The 21,184-nt window shown below is 37.1% G+C and overlaps 1 protein-coding gene across 5 annotated transcripts in view; it reads left to right on the forward strand.

Annotated features, from left to right (window-relative positions):
• Positions 1 to 21,184, forward strand: part of CNOT4 (CCR4-NOT transcription complex subunit 4) — a 77,108-nt gene that overhangs the window by 49,172 nt on the left and 6,752 nt on the right. For 4 of the 5 annotated variants that reach the window (XM_085047329.1, XM_085047326.1, XM_085047355.1 and 1 more), the window contains 5 exons: positions 775 to 899; positions 4,927 to 5,082; positions 7,693 to 7,750; positions 8,235 to 8,484; positions 10,370 to 10,867. In XM_085047329.1, the coding sequence (XP_084903455.1) occupies positions 775 to 899; positions 4,927 to 5,082; positions 7,693 to 7,750; positions 8,235 to 8,484; positions 10,370 to 10,867 (1,087 nt within the window). The remainder of the gene's footprint in view (positions 1 to 774; positions 900 to 4,926; positions 5,083 to 7,692; positions 7,751 to 8,234; positions 8,485 to 10,369; positions 10,868 to 21,184) is intronic. The other variant, XM_085047345.1, reaches the window with a different exon arrangement.

A 21,184-nucleotide genomic window follows, 5' to 3' on the forward strand; every position in this document is an offset into this window, starting at 1 on the left:
AGATGTTACTTTAAATGCTGGGGGTAGGAGTAGACCTTGCTGGTTTTGTTTTAATAGATTCAGCCACAGAATCTGTGAGCTAGACTGAAAAATACTCCCTTCGCTTGCCAGATTCTAGTATTCTGGAGTTGGATTACACCTCCTCAGTTTCTGAAAGCAAGAAGTTGTCCTCAACAGATTCAATTAGCGAAAAGAATATTTCAATTTTTCAGTTACTTGAAATAATGATTAATCAGTTACTGCTTAGGATATAGTGCTTGTCACATCATACACCTCAGCTGTTTTATTAAACCAATATAAAATTATTTCCATTTTGGAAGAACTTCTTGTTTAAAAAGAAATCTTTGTGTCTTCCCATTTTCTGAAAAGCTTAATATGGTTGATATATGAAACACAAACTGCCTTGGAGATATAGCTGTTTGTGATTTCTAAGGTATATTTGTGAAGCTCTTAATTAGGACTGAGGAGTAAGTTCTAATAAGGTTGTAGGGGTTTTTCTGCTTTAGAATTCTTAAAAAATTAAAATTGGTGGGTACGTCGAAGTGATTTCTAGGCAAGCTTTAGAGTCAGAGATCACATCTGTGCTGAGTGAGAAGCACTGTTTTGAGTTTGATAGGAGTGACCTGGTAAGTTGTGAAGGCTAAATTACTAAGCTTGGTGATATATATTCAGGTATATTATATATATTCGGGTATATTATATATCAAAAAAATTACAACTGTAAAAATATATATTAAACCAGTATTCATTCATTGAGAGTTTCTCTTTCCTTAGGCGGGTAAGCACCAGGAATATGAACAGAAACTACTGCAAGAATTATACAAACTAAACCCCAACTTCCTCCAGTTATCTACGGGTACAGTTGACAAGAACAAGAACAAAGTGACAGCACTGCAGAGGTATGATGCATAAGTACTGATGCTGGACTGCCTGGTTATGCTTTCTGATTATTCCAAAGAAAGCTTTTATTCCTGTTTGAGTCCCTAAGTTACCTGTTCTTTTTAGCACCTATTGTATGATGAAATATGACAGGTTTTCTCTGTGGAGGGACATACTGTTTAGGAATGGTATTCTCCAATTCAGTGTTCCCACTGAAACCGCTCCAAACCACACACCACTTACTCACTCCTCCCCTTGCCTTCTCCTGCACCAGGCAGGAGAGGAGAATTGGAGGCATAGAAGGTAAAGATCGTGTTTGGAGATAAGAACAGTTTACTGGAAACAGCAATGTGATAAGCAAACAGACAGTAACAGCGACAATGCAAATTACAGAAGCTACAAGGAGGAGGTGAATGATTCACAAGTGATTGCTCATCCCATGAGACCCTGAACAATACTGACCACTCCCTCCGCCAGGCTATGCTGACCCATAAGAGAACCCTTCCCCAGTCCCCAGAAAATCACCTCAGGGGGTATAGAATAACCACCCTGTCCTAGCCATGCCCCTTCCTGGGTACTGCAGAAATTAACCCTGTCCTGGCTGGAACCAGGACACATGCATCACTTTGCTCTAAAATAAAGTGAGTGTGCGTCTCACTTAGGGAAGAAATGTGTTGCTGCTTTTGGATCAATAGTTCAGGACAAGATATTCTTATTCTGAAAGAAAACCTTGTATTTCATATTTGCAAAACCTAATGTATTTGTTAAAGACCAGATGTTTACTTTCTTGCTATGGTGAATGTAAATGCAGTCTGTACTCTTATAACTGAGACACCTTATCTTGATATGTTTTTTAACATCGTGATTTATAGTGCAGTCCATGTATTTTTTACTATGTTAATGCAGATATCTCTTACTGTGGCTTGCTAAAATGATGTTTTGTTGAAGTAGTTTGTTCAGTAAGTTGTGAAAAGATTTCTGTCCATATAAATATATAGTCACAAAGACAAATGAAAGTCTAAGGTTACCAGTCCCTAATTATTCATTCAAATGTCATATTCAAGGTAAAGTAGTAAAAACAGTTGACAATTTCTTCTGTTCCTTTTTGTAGGAGTTTGGTAGAGGAGATTAGCAGAACAGAATGTGGAAGTTAGATTGCGCTTCATATGTACCTTGGCCTTGTGTTCAGGGTTTGTGTTGTGTGCCAGTTTTTCCACTACTGAGTTTTTCAGACAGTAGTTTGCCAGTGGCAGCATCACTGCACAGCAGTCTAAGCAAGAAAGTGGGTGCTGTATCTAAAATACTACCAATGGATCTTGAATGAGCAGAATACAATTCTGAGAACTGGGTATCCCAGCTGGTGTACTGGGACTGTTTTCTTTAACTTCTGGAGGCAGTGTCATTTGCACTTTGACTGCAAGTGGTCAGGGCTTCCACATGGATCTTTTTTCTTAATGACAGTGCTGCTTCCTATTTCTCAGGCACTGGTTCAATATTGACTTTGAAGGTAAAGTGCAGCAAGCAAAACAAATACACCACTTCTTGAATTTGGGTATTGGTTATTGTGAGCTAATTTTAATTTGAAACCTAATTAGATCCCTATCTAAATTATACCAGCACAGGAAGAATGCACTATCTGAAACTGCAGCAAACTTTTAAGCCTTTAGGAAGCAATTAGGAGTTGGAGTTTGGCCAGTCTGTGGTGCTAATATTTAGCGCATAAGGAAAAAATGGCATGTTACTCTAAAGGCAACAAGTGGTAATTTCTGGAGGTAATTTCTCTTGTTAGTTGATCAGCATCACCACAACCCGGACTCTGTTCTTTGCTAATGCCTTTAAGGTTGCAAGGTGAGTTTCTTGCAGCTGGGATTTTGATATGATTCTTCAAGACCCATCTCATCAGTACAGAATGTAGCTTGTGCACTGGTGAATGGATGTTGGTCTTTCACAGTTTCTGCCCAACTGGGTTCTTCTTGTTGTGTGATTTGTTGATATGATATTCATATTTCTGGCAGTTTGCCAGAGCCTCTGGCAATTCTGTAGTGGTTCTTGTGTTTCTGGGGTTCAGGATTTGCTTCATTATAGAATTGAACAGAAGTTGAGTTCTAAGTAGTAGATGCCTTATTATAAATACCCAGTAGTAGAAAACAGTTTGTTAAACTGTGGTGTTTTTTCCATAGTTGTTCTAATTTAAAAGGTACTTGCAGACCTTTTCTTCCTGCTGAAGACAGCTGTTAAAATCCCCTAGTGCCACTCTGTGTACTTGTCTCTTGGTATGTGACTTGATAGTCATGATGACTGTGTTGTCTTAAAATTGGAGGTATATCCACGTTTGAAACAGATCAAGCTTTTTTTATATTCCTGATGACATTTTACCGAAGAACTGAAATGACTGTTTTCTTATGTCACAAGAAGAAACACTTACTAAGCATGTGCTGATCTTTTAAGAGAACAGCCCTTCAGAGACATGCAGCTTGAATTTAACCAAAACACAAAAAAACCCCACATGCACTAAACCCCACCTCAAAACATAAACCAATTTGTTCCTCTTTCCCTTTCACCTTGGGTGCAAAACAGACTTTTAACTAGCAATTTAAAGTTAGTGTTAGTGTAGAGATGGTTTTTCACTGCATTGGACATGAATTTGGATATTTAAAATACATGTGTTAATGGATTGACAGTCTGGATATATCTAGATTACGGTTCACTTTTGTACAGGTGAGAATATTAAATGACAGACATTTTGCTGCTGATGTGTCTTCATTCCTGGTTGATCTATATCTGATCAGCTCACTATCTCTAACTTACTCCAAATGTGTGCAAAGAGAAGATGAGATCTGTAATTTAGGTCAACGCTCTATGTACATATTGTATAGGTAGATGAGAAAAGATGGATACAGAAAAGCAAATCTTAAAATACTGTGATTTGAGAGTAGCTACTATTACTAATTCTACCTGAATAGAAGTAGGACACATTTGTGTTGCTCTAAGCAGTTACTGAAATGTCCAGATTCTGACTATGAAATTAGTAAATTGACCTAAAGATGTACAGTAAATGTTAGACCATGTAACAGGAACATACTGATGTAGAGGAAAATCAGGAAGGACATACATGATTTTGGGGTTTTTTTTAAGGAAAGTTTCTTTAAGGAAAGTTTCTTCCTTACAAAGACAGGACTTGGTCACTAAAACCAGCTCCTAATAGAAGCAAATGAAAAGCTACAGTTAATATAAAAGAACTTGCAAACTCAAAAGCAGATGTTTTATAATAAGATTGCAGGGTTAGCAGACAACATTGTATTTGAATGCATTCAATTGTAGACCATATTCCATTTTGCTTACATTTGTACAGAATGTAACTATTTACAGAAAAAGGTTGGACTTTGAATGCTCTTGAACTTTTTTTCAGTTCTGATGTGCACTCCAAAATGAAATTTAATGCTGCTTTTGAAAAGGGAAGTAATTATGGCTTTAAACTAGAAATGAAGAGAGCAGTAACTTGAACAAGTGTGTTTGACTGGTCTCACGGTCTTTTAGCAAAGCTGTGGACTCTTGTGTAGGTGTAAAACAAAACTTCATCTGTTGTGGCCAGGCTTGATAGGGCCTGGAACATAAAACATTTTAAAAAAATGATTTAGCTCGTGACTTACAGAATTTAAAAATACTTACGGGCTGAAGCAAGTAATTATGAATGAGATATGCAAAGGTCTGGACACTTGAACTGTTGATGGCATTTTTAATTTTTATTTACATTTTTTTCCTCTCCCCCAAATGGGCAAGTTTGGACTTTAGCATTGGCAAAGCAGCTATCTATTCAGCAAAGAAAACAGAATTCCCTCTGGTTTTCTCTCTATCCTACCGATCCCACTACTTATTTTTTTTAAGTCACCACCATTTGAAATCTGAAAAATAATATCCAGATAAATCTATTCTTATGGATTGTCTGGCACAACAATTTATTTCCCCAGTGTTTACAATTTTTAAAACACTTTCTTCATAACTTGAACTCTATTTTTTTTTTTTTATTTTACTCTTGCCTTTTTCCAGACCCAACAGTAATAACAAAGATGCCTGGCCATCATTACAGAGTTCAAGTAAATCAGCCAACGGTTTAACAATGGAACACAGGAAAACGCCTCCTATATTAGAAAATGGCACAGACCCAGAGCACATGACTCCAGATGGTGCAGACTCAGATTTCGGGTAATTGTGCTGCCTTTTATACTTCAGATAGCTTGCTTTCTCTCACTGATTGGTGTGGAGGGAATGATTCTTCAGTCTCTCTGGTTGGAGAGCTAGATTCAAATCCCGATCAGGTCATGGAGAGCTGTGCTTAGCAGAGCCTATGTCAAAAAGACTGGTTGGCAAACTGTGCAGAAGAACCCCAACATGAAGTTAGTAAATGACAGTACAGGTAAAGGGTGAGGGGAACAGAATAATTAAGGGATCAACAGCTTGTGCAGCTGCACAGTCCTACTCAGAGCAGAGCACTTCCTTTTTTTCTATACAAACACTTCCACAAAAGCTGTTTGCTGTACATCAGGAGGCTTGTCACTTGGAAGAGCTTCAGTAGAGGGAAGTTAAATGTTAGGGCTAAAATAGCTATCATTTCCTTCCAGTGATGTGTTCCAGAAACACAGCTCCAGAGGAAAGAGTTCCCTAGTTACCACTCTGAGGGACAACAGGGCAGCAGATTCAACTGAGGCTTCTTTGTGTAGAGGAAGTAATTCATCTGCGAACAATAACCTGTTATTGCCAACATTTTTTCTTTTTTGATGCCATCCTTGAGTAGAAGTGGTGTCCTCTTCCACCTTATAATCACTTGCAGTTCCAATCTTACTCTGTAGTCATTCTGGTTTGTTGTTTATGGACCTCTTTAGGTAATATGCGTTAGGCTCATTCAGAGGTTGGATGGGAAAATAGCAAGGTAAAGCCTAATATTTCAAGGAGTAGTGCTGCTGAGTAGGTAGCTGATCTCCATCTTAAATCAATATTGAACCAATGCATTAAAATGGAGAGTGTTGTTGAAAGTGGTGTCTTCTTTTTAGGCTAAATAGCAGTAATAAAATATCCTCCTGTTGAGGAGCAATCAGAGAGCCTGTTTTGCATCTCAGTAGTGATGTGAAATTCCTTTTTTTGTTCCTGGAAAGAATGTATTAAATGTAAATAAAAGTATTGTAGTCAATAGAGTATGAGTCTAGTTCATTCCTGGGGGCTAGAAATCTGTCTAGCAAATAAAGGCTCCTTAGGCAGGTTCAAATATAATAAACATTTTCATCATGTAGATTGTCAGTAAAAGTTGTCTTACTCATAGCTTTTTAAACTGCAGTATTGTGACTGTTAGCTGTAGGAAAAGAATTTGACTGGAATATCAGCTCTACAATCAGGATTGATTGTGTAATGACGAGTCTACAGCAAACTTTAGTGCTATAGGTATTTAGAAATTACTAACCAAAAGCAGTTTGTTTCAAATGGAAGAGCTTTATTCATGCTGTTGGATCACTAAGTAGAGAGTATTTGTAGATCTTCACTGGAGTAATGCAGTGATTCTTCTTTTTTAGTCATAAGTATTTCAGCTTAATTTATGTGTTTGAGGTACTGACACAATCAGTACCCTTTATTCACAAAAAATTTTATTGATGACTACTCTTACACAGTTTCTTTAGAATAGAGAAGTAATTCTGCTTTCTGTTTCGATTAGTAATTTTGGGGTGAGGAGAAAAATTGTGAGAGCAAGCAATCTTGGGAATTGTAGACCTTATTAAATGGCTGTATGCAATAATTAAACTTCGCAGCAGCTAGGGCTGTTTGAAAACAAGGTGTATCTAGAGTCTGAAGTCTGCAGCCAGTTAAAAGAAATTGTTACATATATTTTTCCTGTGCTAACATCATGACTGTAATTTGACTTGTATCACATTGTGGCCTTTTAATGGAACTGAAATTCATGTTCTTCTGGTGCTTGTTTGTAGAATCTGTATATTGGCCTGTGCAGCCTGATGCTTGTGCATCTTCTCCTGTGGGCAGCTGAAAATGAGAGTACCATGAAGTTGTGAAACAAGGATTTTCCTGTGAACTTGAATAGTACCATTTCGTTAGTGTTGTATTTAGCATAATTAGGGCAGCTCACAGATGCCTGTAAGAATCTTGAATCCTGACATGTGCCATTTCAGCCAAGTCACGATAATTTGCCGTGAATGGCTTTCTGAGGTGGTTTTCTGCTTTGTCTTACATTATCCTTATTTTTGGCAGTTTTCTATGCTATCTCTGTCATCTCAAATCTCAGTTTTCTTAACTTGGGACTAATATCTGCTAGTTAAAGTCTTAAAGGCTGGTGAGAAGCTTAACTTGCCACCAGGACTAAATAATAAATTCAATATTTTCTCTCTCCCCAGATTTATTTAGGATTTGTATGGAAACTGAAAGCCTGTGTATTTGGAAAATAAATTTTTTCAGGTTTCTTTACAGTAGTATCATAGATGGAATTGAGTGTTATGAAATACTGCCACAGTATAGAGTTCTGGGTTTTTGTATGGCATAGAGTTGCTGTGAAAATGTTTGAAACTTTTCTTTTGTCCCTTAAGGCTGTCAGCAAGCAGAGTGGAGAGTGGTGAAAAGAAGTATTGCAGTATATGACAAATCGTTCGAATGCTTATGATTAAAAAAGCAGTCTCATAAAAAATAAGTTTTAATTCCTACATATTAATTTTGCTTTGTCTTTATTTTAAGGCTTGTCTTCCACTACAAAAACAAATGTTGATTTTTCATGTTCAATATTTTAGTGTCTTACTGTCTTTTTCCCTCCCACTTTCGCAGCCCTATCGATAAACCTTCAGATTCCCTCAGTATAGGAAATGGTGACAGCTCTCAGCAGGTAAGACACAAAGATAAATGCTCTGAAAGTAACAGTTGGGTTTGAGGACTTAGTGCAACTTGCTGTTGGAGAAGCAAGTATTTTCTTAAGTGTATCATAATTGGGCATTGGAATGGGCTGTCCCACGAGGTGGGGGAATCTCCATCTCTGGAGGTGTTTAAGAAAAGACTGTATGTGGCACTTGGAGCCATGGTCTGGTTGTCACAGTAGTGTTCAGTATAGGTTGGACTCGATTTCAAAGGTCTTTTTTCTCACCCTAGTTGATTCTGAGATAATTTTGAACAAAATTTTAAAATGCTAAGTTGATTTTTTTTTTTTTTTTTTTTTGTTTGTTTGTTTGTTTGTTTGACCTTGTGCTGAGCTATATATTAACAAACCTCATTGTGGCCAGATGTTTTGAGGAAATTTTTCATCTGAATTAGGGAAGAATATTTTATATATAAACTCATGTCCTAATTTTTCTCTTTCTCTCTCTTGCCTGTAGATAACAAACAGTGACACACCTTCACCACCACCTGGTTTAACAAAAGCCAATCCAGTTATACCCATCAGTTCATCTAATCACAGTGCACGGTCTCCCTTTGAAGGGGCTGTAACAGAATCACAGTCACTCTTCTCTGACAACTTCCGGCACCCTAACCCCATCCCTAGTGGGCTTCCTCCATTCCCCAGCTCTCCACAGACTTCAAGTGACTGGCCCACAGCACCAGAACCTCAGAGCCTCTTCACATCAGGTACATCTACAGCTTACATGGCAGGGTATTGCTTGCTTTTGCAGTTGCTTAAAACTTGTACTATTGTATTGAATTGTACAGAGCTTAAAACTCTTTAGAACCTAAAACTCTGACTTGTTCGTCTGTACTGTGTTTTCCCTCCTTAGAGGTGGTTAAAATTTGTTACTTAACTGCAGATGAATGGCACTGACCTGAGGGTTTTTTCTTGAAGAAACTTTACATAGCTTTCAGGCTGCATGGCTAAATTATCAGAGTGCTTATTTTGGTTTTTCTTAGCAACCTGCATAGGACATATGCTTTAACATTTAGTGTTACAGGTTCTTATTGAGAGTGGGGAAAATATATGGTGTCAGTATATATTGGTGTGATAACCTGTAATTCTAATATCAGAAGCTGTTCTGTACAATTCAGAATTTTCTTTAGTAAATATGCATAGTTGCATACCGGAAGGTGCTTAATCTCTCTCTTTCTGAAGTAAGGTTCTGTAAATTCAGATAAGTTATGTTTCATTTCATCAGCTGAAAGATACCTGTACTTTCCAGGTACTTTCCTATGAAATACCACATCATATGCATGAAACATCATTTTAGTTGTATTTCTATAGTCTTGGGAATGGCTAACAGTATGTAAGAGTTCACAAATTTATAAATCTGAGTGAGATATTAGAAAATTAATTGAAACAATATCAGTAAAAAATGGAATGTAAATAATGTATTAAAACATGATTGGTTTACTTAGTGATTAGTCATCTTTTGATGGTTATCTTGCTTCTGGATATCATCTGTTTGTAAACAATACTTATTACCAAGGAAATTACTTACTACTAAGCTACTTGATATGCTAGTTTTGTGAAGATTAAATAGCAGTGAGAGACAATTTGCACGTAGTAAAGATAATAGTTAATACAAAATGTATGGTTGCTATTTAAATAAGAACGCAAAGGGCAAGTTCTTGTTGATCAAGCAATTCTTTATCTATCAGCGTGGATTTTTAGATTGAAAATAGAAGCACGTATCTCTCCTCTTTTTAACCTTCTTAAAACAACAGACGAGGTCCCTACCAGCAGAGGGAGTTAATGTTGCAAGTGATACTACCCTGTACTTAGCAGCTCGACTGCAATTTTGAGGAAAAATACTGTGAAAACAGACCCAGCATTCACTGAACCTGAATCAGAAACTTAACACTGTCATGAAAAGAAGTAGTAACTGAAAATGAAGACAAGTTCTGATAACTTTTTTTGCAACACTGCCTCAAGATATTTAAAAATATCTTGTAATGCAGTTCCATTGATTGTTTTATCGTTGTGTCTCTTCAAGAGTTCGGCTTGTTTCTCTCTTCATAATGGTAGACAGTAGGGAATTTTTTTGGGGGAGGTTTTTTGGTTGGTTTTAGTTTTGCTTTTTTAACCACTGCTCTGAGGTTCTTTCTTTTGAGAGGGAAAATCCTGCTTATCTTTCTTGCACAGCATTAATAGTGAAAGCAAAATACTGAACTGAGTAACAACTTCATTTAAACTCTGCTTGTTCCTACTGCTGTGAATTACATGGGGTAAAGAAGGTTCTAAGCAAGTGTTCATTGGTATCTTCCTACTTGGGGTTATTCCTGAAAATACTTACTGGATAAGGTTTTTCTATAGTTCAAGAACTGAGCAGTTTTGCAGTAAAATTGTTATTTGCTAGTGCTAGCACTTCACCTCTAGTAGAAATCTGTGAGTTTGATCTTAAAATGGCATTCTAAGCTGATGAATAAGGTGTCTTTGAGGAATGCATAAAATAGTATTATATGAAAGATTACAGACCACAGTCAGGTACACAGGCTCAAGTTTTTATATGGATAAATAATTTCTAATTCTTGTTCTAAATCCTGTCCCTTTCTTCTCCAACAGAAACTATACCAGTATCCTCCTCCACAGACTGGCAAGCAGCTTTTGGGTTTGGTTCCTCCAAACAGCAAGAGGACGACTTAGGGTTTGATCCCTTTGACATCACCCGCAAAGCCTTAGCAGACCTGATTGAGAAGGAACTGTCAGTCCAAGACCAACCTTCCCTTTCGCCCACATCTCTTCAGAACCCTACCCCACACACTACAACTGCCAAAGGGCCAGGTTCTGGATTCCTGCATCCTGCTGCACCCACAAATGCCAACTCTCTCAGTAGCACCTTTCCAGTCATGCCACAGAGGTTTCCACAGTTTCAACAGCATCGAGCAGTTTACAACTCCTTCAGTTTTCCAGGCCAAGCAGCTCGCTATCCTTGGATGGCCTTCCCACGCAATAGCATCATGCACTTGAACCACACAGCAAATCCCACCTCAAATAGTAATTTCTTGGACTTGAATCTCCCACCACAACACAGCACAGGTCTGGGAGGGATCCCTATATCAGGTAGGTGAATAGGGACAGCCGTGAATATGACTTAATTCATGCTCTCAGCTTCTCTGAGTCAGAACGGGAAAAGGGAATAGCCAGCAACAAGCAGTAGAGTGGTATCTCTTGACTGTCATACTAGGTTTATGAGCAGAGGGAGGAATATTGTTTTAAATAGGCCCTTTTCATTAAAAAAAAGTAACTGGATATTTAGCCTTGTAAATATTGAGCTTTATAAGGAAGGTGGAGTATTATGTGCCCGCTTAATTTTGTGCCAAAGCAGATTGGTATTTTGGTTCTTCAGTCTTGCCAGACTGGCTTTAATTAAGAATAGGCCCTGGAAGTGCATTGTGACTTTCACGTTGGCATGCAGGTGTTGACCAGAGTTGTTAAAGTCATGCAAAAAACTGTAATGGTGGTAATTTGTGCCAGATGTCTTGGCTGGGTTGTTCCCTCTTGCGCATAACCGAATGGCTACACAATGAAACATTCAGTGCTGTTCATTTCTGTACTTCACATGGCCTTAATATTATGCTAATCTACACTGAATGGATGCTTGCAATGTGTGTAAGAGGATTCATCCTGATTCTGAGGGTTGTGGTGTTGGAGGAAAAATAAACGTGCAATCAGGCCGGTTTAGGCTGCCCTGAGTGGATTAACAGGCTCTTGCATCAAACATTATAGCTAAGGAGCTAATTGTAACAATAATTGTCTTGATTAAAAATTCACTTCTGGAGTTAGAAGTCCTTCTATACTTCCAATTTAGCTTGTCCCAAACAGATTTTCTTCTTGTAACAGGGGAAGAAATTGTATTGAATATATAACAAATTGCAGGTAGAAAGTCTTTGCTAGCTCTTTGTAGCCTTGAGGTGGAGAAGACTGCTTCTTGAGATGTTTGCAGCATTATTTTCTTTTCACTGGTTTTAGAAGTACTAGCTATACTATAAGAAAGTGACCTAGAAAGCTAGTGTGTTTTTGATGCTGTAGTACAAGAGCCTATTTTGGCTGTTGTTTTCCTGTACTTTTCCTCTTTGAAGGCTTGTTGCAGCTAGAGTACTGCTGTAGGGTCTTTAGGCTGATTCAAGTGGAAACATCGTCCAGACTACAAATGCAAGTAGTTCAAAACTCTATACTGACAATGGCAAAGTTTTAAGTCTAGAATGACTGATGTTAGTTGCACTAAAAAAATAAGTTATTTCTGGCATGGAGTGAAAAAGTACAGCATCTACAACTGTGTTGTTGCTCACTTTCCCCCAAACTACCTAGAACTTTCAGAAACACAGCAAGACATCACTTTTCAACTACCACTCAACTGTAAAAACTTCTGCATTGAGGGGTCAGTAACAAGAGTGTCTTACGGACTGGGAGACCAGAAAAATCCTTAAGTGTTGAAAAAGATCTGTTCATAGCACAGGTTGATTCTAGGTTTGCAAAAGTATTACATTATTTTAACTGTAGTTAGCAGTTTGAAAGTGGAACTTCTTGTGTTTGTAGAAGACTTGTAGATCTTTTGTTCAGCTTCTGAAGAGCAGACTCTATGGTGCTGGTTGATGCACAGCCCAGGCCATGTACTTCCCCCAAATGTTTTAAGGTAACAGAATTGATATTTAAGTATGTCCTTTTTTGTATGCAGCTGCTAGAACCAATTAATCTAAAAGTATTTTCGACAAATACTAAAACTAGAAGAAAAATCTGCTGTAGTAACCATGGAAAGTTCCTTTGAGTTGGTTTTAATCTCTTGTTATAGAAAACATTGTTAATTGACTGGCTGACAGGTAGCAGCAGTTGCTGCAGTGCAAACACTTTTCAGCTGATCTACATGTCAGCTTTGATGTATCTTGAAAAAATAATCATTTGTATAAGGATAGATTACTCCTTTTTCTTTTCCTGCTGCCAGAAATCAGCTGAAGTCTCATCATTCTGATGTAGTTAGCTGGGTTATGGGTTTGTAGTGTTTGTATTTATTATTTATTTAGTGCCTAGGGTTTTCTTTAGTGCTCCAACTGCTTGAGAAGTACAAATAATTTGAAAGTCAGGAGATGACCTCATAGCACTTTTTTTGTGTGCTGACTTAATAGTTTCCAATGTATTGGTTATTCTGTCTTTTTTTTAATCGGCATCCAGAGTACAGGTTTCTCAATGAAAAAATAATTCCTGTTCTTTGTTTGCTTTTAATCTGTCAGTAGCATGTGTATAATCACAGAATTTTCCTTGTTTCCTCATTTGATTTACAGATACAGCTGTATGGTGGGGTTGGGAGAAGAAAGTGGTATCTAAGTACAGAGAACTTGTGTATAAGACTTTATTTACAGTACTTTATAACATAGTGTAGCTGGCCTGCTAGAAAGGCCATGCATATCATAATAGCTATTTAGCACTATGGAACACTTAGTTGTAGTACACCTGAAGCTCCTTTTTCTTGGCTCTTTTGTTACTCTATATTAGGGTGTTTTAGTAAATGTCATCCACTTGGCTGGTTCAGATGTAACAGGAAAAGAATCCAAGTGCAGGTGAAACTTCACATTCTGTCTTGTATCAGAGACCCTCTACTGCTGTAAAAGTTGCTTGTTTCTTAAGGTCTTTGATCAGTTTTTTATAGGATTATAAATTCCTAAATTAGCTAATACTGGACCAATCATTAGTAGAAAAAAAAAGTGGGGTGAGAACGGGCACATTATTTTGTGTGTCTGCCTGTTCCATTTAATCAACTCTTTTAAACTTTTTCATGTTCAAAACAAACAGATCTAATACCTTCTATAAATTCATGTGATGTTAGTATAATATTTTCTAGGCTTTCTAAATTTGAGTTGATTTCACTAAGTGTATTTGTGGTATGAAAGCTTGCCTGAAGAAAATGGTATCTTTTAAACTACTGCTGCTTCTGCTTCAGGCATTATTATTCATATGAATTTGAAATGCTCATGTGTGACATGTTAAATGTAATTTGCTGAAGCTACCTTTTATTTGAGAATCAGAGCTGTGCTGTATTCATAGCCACACAGCTCCAGGCAGGGCTGTTCTGTGATGTGTACCCAATTTAAATGGAGGAACACAGCCACTACCTACTTTTTTTTTTTCCTTTTTTAAACATTTTAGTTTATTAAGCTCTCATTTTAAAATAATGTCTGTGGAATTTGGTTGTGTATTTCTCAGAGGAAGTAGTATTTATTAGCTAATTCTGCAGTTTCCAGTGAAATGACACATGATTGACTTCATAGTTTCATTGCATATACTTCAAATGTGTCATATTCATCAGGCGTACATTTGTCCCCAACCCATATTTAAATGAACTTTTTGATTTATTAATTCACCAAGTAGCTTTTTTTCCTTCCCCCACTGTATGGTCTTGCAAACGTTTTATGGTTAGCAGATGTTACATGTTGTCATTTTCAGGGACAATTTAATCTTATTGCTCCTCTCTGGAGTGGAATCGATTAGGTGGTTTACTGTGTAATTATAACTCTAACTGTGCTTTAGGAGAAAAGTTCGGTGACTTCTTCATGGACAGTGTGATTGTTGCTAAAAGCAGTCTTAATTCTATATTGTATGCAAGCTATCTTAAGAATATTGGCCAGCAGCTATGCTTTGTTCTGCAGATAGTGCCAAAGGAAAGATTGATTTACTGACAGCAGTGTGGGTGGGTGTGTGCCTTCATTTTTATGTTACTATACGATAACAGGAAACTCTTTGTAATTTGATAGCTAATACACTATCATCTTTGCTACCCTGCTGCCTGGTGGTGCATTCAAAAATAATAGGTGTAGTGTGGGATTGTAGAGTAAGGTGAGATTCAGATTAACAGTGTGTTTTGAGACAGATGCTTATAAAATGAGATGTATGCATGTTAATAATTTGAAAATAGAAGTACATAGTTTTATTGTCTTTGGAGATAACCATTGTAAAGTTCATCAAGATATTTTAACCATGCAGCTGACTGATACAGAAACTGCAGTAGGTTCCCGTGAGCTGTTCCTGAAATTTCAAAATATGGGGGTTGAATGTCATAATTCTGTGTAATAGAATATAATGAAGTATCAAAATTTTATTCTCAAGACCTTTTAGTTTTGATACTGTGGCTTATATGTGTTGAATATGTACATCTTTATTGATTTTACTATGTATATTTAAAGTAATAAATGGGTAGACAGCTCTATTAATTTTGGGTGCCACTCAGTAGTGTCTGTAGTACTAGTGTGGCATTCCTTATCCAGACACAGATTAGCATGTGTGTTTTCATGTCATAGCTGAATTTAGGTTTTTGTGAAGCAATAGCTGGTAGCAGAGAGGACAAAACAAGGACACTTCTATTAAGAAGGTCCAAATTCTTCCCACTTATTTTAAGTCCTGAGCTCTTCCATTTCTAAGCAATTTATGGTGTTGCATTTTCTCCTGCTCTAAGTTTTCTGAGTTCAGTAGCTGGGAGCATATTGAACTTGTCTTAACCATCAAATCCTTTCTTGTGTAATGCTACCTTTTGGACAACATTTTAGTAAAACAAGAGAAGTTTCTTGTAGGTTGGCCATGGTCATATTATTTAAAGATTTGATTTACAGCATAAAAATGAGATATTAGAATAAGGGTTAACATGCTTTCCCATTAATACTAAGAGTCCTTGTCTGACCTGATATTTTCTCATAACATGACTTCATTTCCATTTGAGGCACACATTTCTTATTTAGTCTTTGGTTTTTTTTTACTTTGTCTCTTCTCCCTGGCTTGTTTCTATCTCCTGAAAACAAACAAGCAAACACATACCCCATGCTTTGTTTTATACAATCTTGGAAGGAAAAAAAGAGAATTTGTAGCATAGCAGGTGACATTTTTCTGTGGTCTCAGGATAATAATTTGATAAGGGTTTTTGGGTGTGTTCTGCTACTGTGCCCTTTTAAAAAAGGGTTTGGGCCATGTGGTGTGGCTGTTGAATTCAGCACACTGTGAAAATTAAAATTCTCGAAGTGCTGTGTACAAAATGCAGTTAATCTCATACCCTGGCAACAGGCAGTGTGACTTAAACAGTGGTGCCTCACATCCCTTTATTTGGATGCCATGGTCGAACATTTTCCTATATTTTCCTCTTGACTTGACAATATATGGAAGTTTTAATGCCTGTTTTAAGTATTGGTTTCCTTACTCATAACAGTAACAGAGGCATTAATCCATTAATTTTCTGTCCTAATCTTCTAAATAGGACTGCTTGCCTGCTTATCTTCCTTGATATTTGGACACAGAAAAGATGTGTCCCCTGGTTGGATCTGTGGCTGCCTGTAGCTGAAGTCTTCTGATTAGGTATAAATATTGAACATAGAAGATCTGATGAACATCTCAGCTGATACAACTAATAGTTGTAGGTGCCATGTATGGTATCACCAGAGGCTTTTATCTTTTCCAGAGTGCTTAGCAGCTCCTTTCAGAAGTGGATGTGGTGCCCTGATAACAGGGTCACTGCTCATTTGAAATTGTAAAATGAGAAGTACCTTCAGTAAACAATGCTCAGCTGTTCCCATTATTGCTTTTACTGATTCTTGTATATCCTGTTTTCCTCAACAAAAACGACTGTTGGTACAGCCTTTGCCATTGAACATTTTCTTCTTCTCATTAGTTTTTGTGCTCTCAGCGCCTCACTTTTTCCATGAAGTTCCTTAGTCCTCCATCCTTCCTCTTTAGGAGATGCTTTGTGTCTGTTTGTATCCCCACCTTGAAATTCATCCTTTTATTTCCCATCATAACTAATTTTCTATTTCACTGGTATAGAGGAAGTGTTCGGCACAATACAGAACTAACCCAGTTGGAAAATAAACTTTTGGCTTGCTCATTTCTGTTTCTCTGGAGGAGTTTGGTGGTTTTTTTTAAATGCACCCAGGTTTATAATAAATTAAGTGGAAGTGGGATTTCAGATTAATTTCCAGAATACTAAATCAGTGTCAAGATTGAAATCTGCTGTGGATATTCCTTTTCATAGCTCTGGTGTCTTGTCCCTTAACTCCCATACACTTCCTACATTTACTATGAAGGCCTGGCTTCCTTGGTGTAATCTTGTCATGATCTCTGAGAGAACTTCATCCACAACACCTGTCCTCTTAAGTTCTGCTGCTTCTCCATCTGTTTCAAAATGTCATCTCACACACCCACCCTTCCTTCCAGTGCCTTTTCAGTGCTAATTCTGCAACTGTTTTCTAAATCCTGTGGAATTTTTTTCCTATGATATTGGTGATACCAATTCAAATAAGGCTTGATATGTAAGTATCTGTCTTCATCTGTCTAGCTTGACTTTTACGCCCTTACAAATTTTTTAAAAATCTTTGATTGCAAGACTGTTAGGCACAGCAGTGAAAGACAGGCATCCTGCTTTTTTGGGTAGCACGATGCCTATTTTTAAATGTGTCATTTGATTTTGGAAGAAGAATATCTATGTGACAAAGAAAAAAATGGGAAAAAATCCTCCAACTTGGCTGCAGTGTATCAGAGGAATGACTAATCACATTAACTTTACTACATTTGAAATAAACATGGGGTTGGCTGAAATAGGTGGCCTGAGTAGCTGACCCAATTTGCATTCTGGACTATCAGCCCTGACAGCTTTTTTGGGTCACTTTCCAGAAACAGGGAGAAACAAGCAGGCAGGAGGTGTTTCACATCAAATCTCATGACGATTTGTGTCTGTATTAGTGTCACCTAAGGAGCTTCAGCTACACTAAATGTTGGGGTTTGCTTCGGTTTTAGGAATGAAAGAATGCGTTTATTGTAAATAGAACCTTTTAGGACTGGTTCACCAAAATTTGGAAAGGTTGTTTCCTTTCCCAGGTAACTGGTAAGATCTTGGGACAGGCCTGCAGTACCATAAGAGTCAGTTCTGTTGTCTGATATAGTGTGTGTGCTTCTTCCAGCAGGCAGATGCTTAGCCTTGGGATGCTGTGTTCTCTTAGATGCTTTTCTGAAGTCACTTCAAAATATGCAACAAGTCACTGGCATGAGTTAAAAGGTGCAACTGTCTTAGTGGATGTTGCATGCATGGCATTTTCCTTTTCAAGACTGGAAATTATTGCACTTGGCAATGCCACCTCTTAGTAGCAGTGTCTAACAAAAGGCTGTGCCTTGGCATAGACCTGATATTTTGGCTCTTTCTAAGTCTATTTTACAAAATACCAATTATGACTGATGCATTTCAGCAAAAAAGTACAGATAGTTCATAGCCTTTCTACATAATTTTTTTAGTGCACCAGCTTGAAAAACAACTGAGAGAGCAAACATACTCTTTTAAAAATTGTATTGGGGAGGAGCATAAATGAATCCTGAAGGAATAGTAGCAACTGAAAGAGAAGCTTTACAAAAAGTGTTGTTCCTCCCAGTGATGCCAAGTCACATTTGAGGACCAAAAAAATTTTTTTCCATCCTTTGCCATCTCTTGGTTCCTACTACATCACAGCCTCATTTGAACTTCATCTTATGCTCAAAGGAATTATTTTAAAAAATCTATCTATTTAAAAAATAGGTCACTTCTATTAGAAGACAGCATCTAGTAATCAGAATTAATTTCATGTCATGGAAGGTGAAAACTTGGCTTTCGTGCATTTTGTCTATTTTTGCCACATAATTATTTCAATAATCTACAAATATATATCAGCCTTAATTGTTTGCTACTGATTTAGGAAAATTAAAAATGAGTTTATCATTCATCTGACTATGCTTTCATTGTGGTAATGCTGAGCTTGCAGTCTGAGTCAGAGGGTTAGTTGATAGGCTGGATATTCCTGGAATCCAGAATTGCTGTAACAAGACAGGCTCTTGCTAATTGTTACTGTAGCTTTGAAAATCTGATTTTTTTTGTTTGCTATTTCTAGTTACTGCATTGCCCAGAGGGCAAACTGCAAGTATTTTGTTTTTATTTATGTATGCATCTATCCATGTACCCCCAAGTACATTTGTACTCATGGGATTTTCATGTGAAGTCAAAGTTTGTTTGTTCTATTGACAGACAGAGTAACCTGGTGAGATTGAACCCTGATGAATGATGTGAGAGAAAGCAGCTTGGGTTAAAATGATTTTTTTTTTTTTTTCTCAGATGAATGGTATTGCATACTTTCTGAGCTTTTTAATCAAACTGTTCTGAATGTAGGATTCAAGTAGCTGTTTCATTTGTTTCGGCATCTTAAATCTTTGTGCACTTAGTTTAGATTTATGGTAATATTTAAGATTATCAGCACCAAAGGCTATTTTCATATGGAGCTGTTTGGTTTGGTTTTTTTTCCCCTTTGGATGAGATGGATCTTGTTAGCTCATGCAAAGAAAGAGGTTATTTTATTGACTAAGATGGAAGTATTACAGAATGTTTTGTCTTTTTTGTCTGCAGGACAGTGAATCCCAGCTTGATTCAAGTCTGCAGTTGAGCACTATATGTTTTCAGCAATAAACTATTTAAAAGCCAGTAATAAAGCATAGTGGGATTCTCTGAAAACATTTTGTAGGAAGTCAAGCTTGTTTTTCAAAGCAATTTAGAATCTCAATTTGAAATTTGCTTATAGATTAAATTTGGGTAGCTGGCCGCTCTAATTATGTGTTACATTTGGTCTCTTGAGCCATGGTAGGTATAAGTCAAGCACAAGAACTCTCCAGAATACTTGATGTAAAATTGCTTTTCTCAAACCTAATAAAATTCTGACACTGTACATGCAAGCAACTATGAGTCTTCTAATTATCCCCATACTAATATTGTAGGAGGGATTTCCGCCAAAAATTATATTTTCTAACTCATAACACTTAGTCACAGAAAGCTTAAAAGTTGTACTGTCAGATCATCATCAAAAAGGAAAGTTGTTTAGAAAAATCTTATTTTCCCCTTTTAAGTGTATACTTTAGAATTAATATATTCTACTTGATAGTTTGGCTGACTGGCAACTTAAATTGCAGTTGGGTTTATTTGAAATTGAAGAATAGTGTGCTTTTGTTTACATAGCTGTCTTTTAAATTGACAGGAATTACTATAACCATGGAAATCAACGTGGAATAGAGATAAAAGGTGCTTTATTTTCATTATTTTTAAAGCTGAGGTTAGGTTTGTGTCTCTTGTGTACCAAAGCCAGTTTTGTAGGTGTGTGTATGTACATAAATTGTATGTATGTGTGCATCCTTTGTTTCCCCAGCTCTTTGAGCTCACAACTGTAAGACTTTCATTTGAAATTTGCACTGTGAAATGACACTTAACTGGGTCTTGTGAATTGTCGTTTCCCATGTATAGACAATGTTTATGAGGCTTTTAAAGGTTCCCTGCAAACATCTTTATCTTCTAGTGCTCCTGGCACTTCATGTCTCCCTAATATGATGAAGTGGCTGCTTGTATTCCTGCCGGGCAGCACTGCTGTTTAAATGTGGACAGTTTCCATCTTCTCTAATCTGCCTGTGACATTCTTAGGCCTCTGTGAATGGATGAAACTTCCTTGTTTGGTTTAAGCGTTGTTTAGGGATTACTAGGAATCACAGATTTACTGAGTCAGTGAAGTCTGAGAGAGAAATCCTTCAGGTCACAGGAGTTTAAGTGAGATTTCACTTGTGGTTTTAAAAATTTCATGAGCAAACAAGCTTATTATTCATATTAAAGTGGAACAGGTACAGTTCTTATAACTGCTTTATTGATGTTTAAGTATGCAACCTTTGGATTAAAGGGTTTGAGTTTATCTAATGTGATGGTCATAATTTCTTTTTTGGATGTGACAAATTGTCTTTCCCTTCTCTTTCCCTCTCAAAGGGAAGTACTGGACAACTTTTCGAAACAGAAATGGCAATAGTGGAGAGTAATTTTGAGATGAAAATAGAGAAGCCCCAGTCATTTCTCAGAATAGGGCAACAGGCTGTTTCAGGGAAAGTATGTAGTGTGCTATCTGTGAACATGGTGGCACAAGGCAGAGACAGGGGCCAGAGATGTCACTTGAAAGGGTATGCTTCTCTGGTGGCCCCATTTGTTTCTAATTGAGTTGAAAGACTTTTGGTGAACCCCTTCTGGTAATCGTTCCTGTTCTTTTTTTTCCTTTCATTTTTCTTGTTCTAAAATTTCTTGTACAGTGTCCTTGAAGATTTCACAAAGGCCTTTTTGCAGGTAGGTTGTTGAAATAGCTTTTCTGTTACTGAATACATCTTGATAGTGTCTTTCCTGCTTTTGCTGCCATTCTGCAGTCAGGTGTATGGCATTGCCTAGAAGTTTATTTTTGTCTCATATGATGATTTTCCTCTGATTTTATTTTGCTTATTTGAAGCTTTTCTGTAGTTGGCACGCTGTTGTGTGTCTTTGTCACACACATGACATACTGAGGGGTTCTTTAAAAATAAATAAATAATTGCAACCTA

The sequence above is a fragment of the Lichenostomus cassidix genome, chromosome 1Aa (genome assembly GCF_008360975.1).
Source record: "Lichenostomus cassidix isolate B80296 chromosome 1Aa, HeHo_3.0, whole genome shotgun sequence".
Taxonomy (NCBI): domain Eukaryota; kingdom Metazoa; phylum Chordata; class Aves; order Passeriformes; family Meliphagidae; genus Lichenostomus; species Lichenostomus cassidix.